The sequence below is a fragment of the Atheta coriaria genome, unplaced genomic scaffold (genome assembly GCF_025399875.1).
Source record: "Atheta coriaria isolate IRGN ID8LTWV9N9 unplaced genomic scaffold, Caltech_Dcor_3.1 hic_scaffold_1_pilon, whole genome shotgun sequence".
Taxonomy (NCBI): Eukaryota; Metazoa; Arthropoda; class Insecta; order Coleoptera; family Staphylinidae; genus Dalotia; species Dalotia coriaria.
Window position 1 is genome coordinate 6,666,523 of NW_027045443.1, and position 3,248 is coordinate 6,669,770.

Consider the following 3,248-nt stretch of genomic DNA (forward strand, 5'->3'; position numbering starts at 1 on the left):
ATGAATATCGATGAAGGATTTACATACCCGATGAGAAAGACGGTTTCGGCCTTTTAATATTGAATCGGTCCAGTCGTACAATACACCACTTAACTATTTTGCAACTACATAATCGTCAGGTTATGCATATTTTATTATAAAATTGCCATACTTTATATATAAAATCGTTAATCAATATCGTAAGTCTAAATAAACAGGAGTCGCAATTTTAATCTGAGCTCACATAACACATATTTTCATAAATGTTAAATAAAATCGAACGAAACCGAGCTACACAAGCTCACTTAAACAAATAAAATTAAAACGGCAACGTCATTTCACATAATTCTATGGGTAATTTCTGTTACTTCTCAGGGTGCGAATCCTAATGCACCACGATAATGAACAGTTTCGCATCGTTGCCATGATTTAAATTTGCTGTGCGTCATTCACAATCATCACGAAATACTGGAGAATTAAAAGCCTTCCTATGGGCGTAGATCAAACTTATACGCTCGAAATTGAAGTGTGTTGCCAAGTACTAAATGATAAACTTATCCTACGGAGAAAAATATAGAGGATTCAAGACGACATGAAGAATGGCGTATTAGCTACGTTGTCGAATGTCGGCTCCTCACTAGTATGGCGCGTACCGCCTGGATGGCGATGGTCCTCGCATGCCCGGTCTGTGTGATAAAATACAAGAGTGGTTAAAATTTTACAGGGTGATTGAGTGCGTGAGGCAAACGTACCTCCTATCGTCGAAAGAATCTCGACTGAAATCTTCGTACATGCGGCTCATTCGCGAGCCCTGCATGCCGCTGGGTGGCGGTGATCGCCTGCTGAACATGCCGTAATCACCACCGCGAGCAAATCCTGTGTCACGCATGCCCCGCTCATACCTGAGGGCGGGCCACGCAGTCCTATGGAGGGCATCGGCGGCAAGGGTTCACGACGTGGCGGCAGCGGCGGTGGGAGAAAGTCCCCTCGCCCGCCGCGCAACGCCATATCGCCCCGCGGTGGCATGCCGGAGTAGCGGCGCTCGTACAGATCACGGGAGTCATCGAAACGGCGATCATAGTAGCTGTCGTATCCATCCTAGACATGACACACACACATGTTAGCATATTGGAGGCTGGAAAGTGAGCGGGGCAGGAGTGGTGGTGTAGGTGGTTGTTGTTGTTAAACTAGCGGCACGTCGGATTCGGCGATATGCGGCGCGACTCGTCGAGATTCACCGCGCCCGGCGGATGGAGACGCTCGACCTAAGCGCGCTCGCTGTGTGCTATCGTCACGACCGGATCACGACCGGAACGCCGTGTACAGGACGGGACGGGAAACGGCATTGGAGGCTCAGTAAATATAATAAGTGAGTGATCGCGTACCCCAAAGCGGCCCATCATCCGGTCGCGCAGGAAGGGCGGGGCGGCGGCGGCGGGTAGGGTCGCGCCCGAACATGCGGTCGCGGAAGCGGTCGGGGCCCATGCCTTTCGGGCACTCCTTCGACCAGTGGCCCCACGGCCGCACCGATAGCATTGCTCCGGGTCGCCCATGCCGGGCCGCTGACGCACGCGGCTCGTCGAGACCTGCACCTTCATTGGCTGGCCGTCGACCAGTGTGCCGTTGAGATCTTTTATCGCATCGTTCACGTCACCCGTCGACTCGAGATGCACGAACCCGTAGTTGCGTACTATGTCGCACTCCACCACGTTGCCGAACTTTTGAATAGCTCGCGAATTTGTGGCGCTTTGGTGTTGTCCGTCAAGTTGCCGACGAAAATCTTTGTCGTTGGTGTCAACGGCTGCTTGCGGCTTTTGGCGGCCTCGCATTTCATCGGCTGCCCGTTGAGCATGTAGCCGTTCAAATTTTGAATTGCCTCGCGACCCTCCGTCTCGTTCTCCATGTGGACGAAACCGTAATTCTTGACGACATCGCATTCCACCACCTTACCGTATTTCTCGAACAGTGGCTTGATATCCGTGATCGCTGTTTTCTCCGTCAGGTTCCCGACAAAGATTTTGAACGTGCCCGGCGTACTAAAACCCGGCATGGCGTCGCCTGAAACTCGCATTTATCACACAATTGCTTTCGCTGCAAACAAAACCACGACACAGTCGACAACATTTCGCCTGTTTGCATTCGGGCCCACCAGACTCATGGCAGTGCATACAACCTTGCAAGCGAGGTTAGGACGGATAGCGAGGGAAGCTACTATCGGATGCCCCAACATGCATGGGCGCCGGCGTCTATCGATTTTGGTTAGAGAACGTGCGGGCGATTAGTGGCGAAAGTACGAGCACAATGTCAAAGATGGCGAACCACAACCGGAATGGATGCATCCACTCATTCATTCATTCATTCATTCGTGCGAATGCAGACAGTCGACTTTTCGTTATCAATAACGAAGTCACACGAAACGAAACATTGTAATATACGACGTTTCCCGTGAAAACAGCACGCCATTTTTGTTTGCATTGCCGCCGAAATGCCAGTTGACCGGTCCGTTTTTAGCTGCATATACAATCAAAATAGCGAACGTCGCGTCGCGATTGTGATATTTTTATTCTTACAGAAAACATATAAATCGATTATGGCTACGTATTGGAAAGTGTTGCGCTCAGTACACGAGCACTTACCGTTTTATCGTTTTCGCTAATGGTGACTGCGTTGGGGGTACTGGCGTCTCAAAACACGAGCTGCGGTGAGCTCGAAGTCGGATTGTTTGCTGGTGACTTGCGTCTAGGATGAAACAGCAAGACAATGCGTCGCTGTTCGCTGGTCGAAGGTGTCGGTGTAGCTGGCGATGCTTGTAGATGGACACGGAGTTCAGGGCACGCAGACCTCTTGAAAAGACCAAACGCTCTAGACCGATGCGCATGTAACAATGGCGGCAAACCACTCTATAGCTATTGCGCCTTGGCGTCCGGTTACGCTGTAGGTACTACGCATGCGTCATTACGCCACGTTGCCGCACAAACAACGCCAATCTTGAAAAGTCCCTAGCCAGTAAAAGTCCCCAACATTTAAATCACAATCTTGTGCAACGTGATACTAAAAGTCAAATTACTTCTTACCTGGTCTACGCCTACGACTTTTTATAAATTTATTAAACAAGGCTGACCGTTTAATTAGCAGGGAGAAGCATAAACAAAATCATATAGACTTATTTTAGCATCGTATACATGGAGACGATTAGTCATAACCTATCACAAAGAGAAAAAATGAACGCAAATCAAGACTATCCAAAGGACTTGATAACACAAAACAAA

General features: G+C 49.3%; 1 protein-coding gene across 1 annotated transcript; it reads right to left on the bottom strand.

Moving 5' to 3' along the window:
* Positions 1-115: 115 nt before the first annotated feature.
* lark (RNA-binding protein lark) lies at positions 116-2,894 on the bottom strand. The gene is given in 7 exon segments (XM_065316893.1): positions 116-665; positions 732-873; positions 876-1,077; positions 1,365-1,419; positions 1,421-1,496; positions 1,499-1,702; positions 1,705-2,894. Coding segments are annotated over 7 exon segments (1,074 nt in total). The 5' UTR covers positions 2,051-2,894; the 3' UTR covers positions 116-616.
* Between the last annotated feature and the right edge of the window lie 354 nt (positions 2,895-3,248).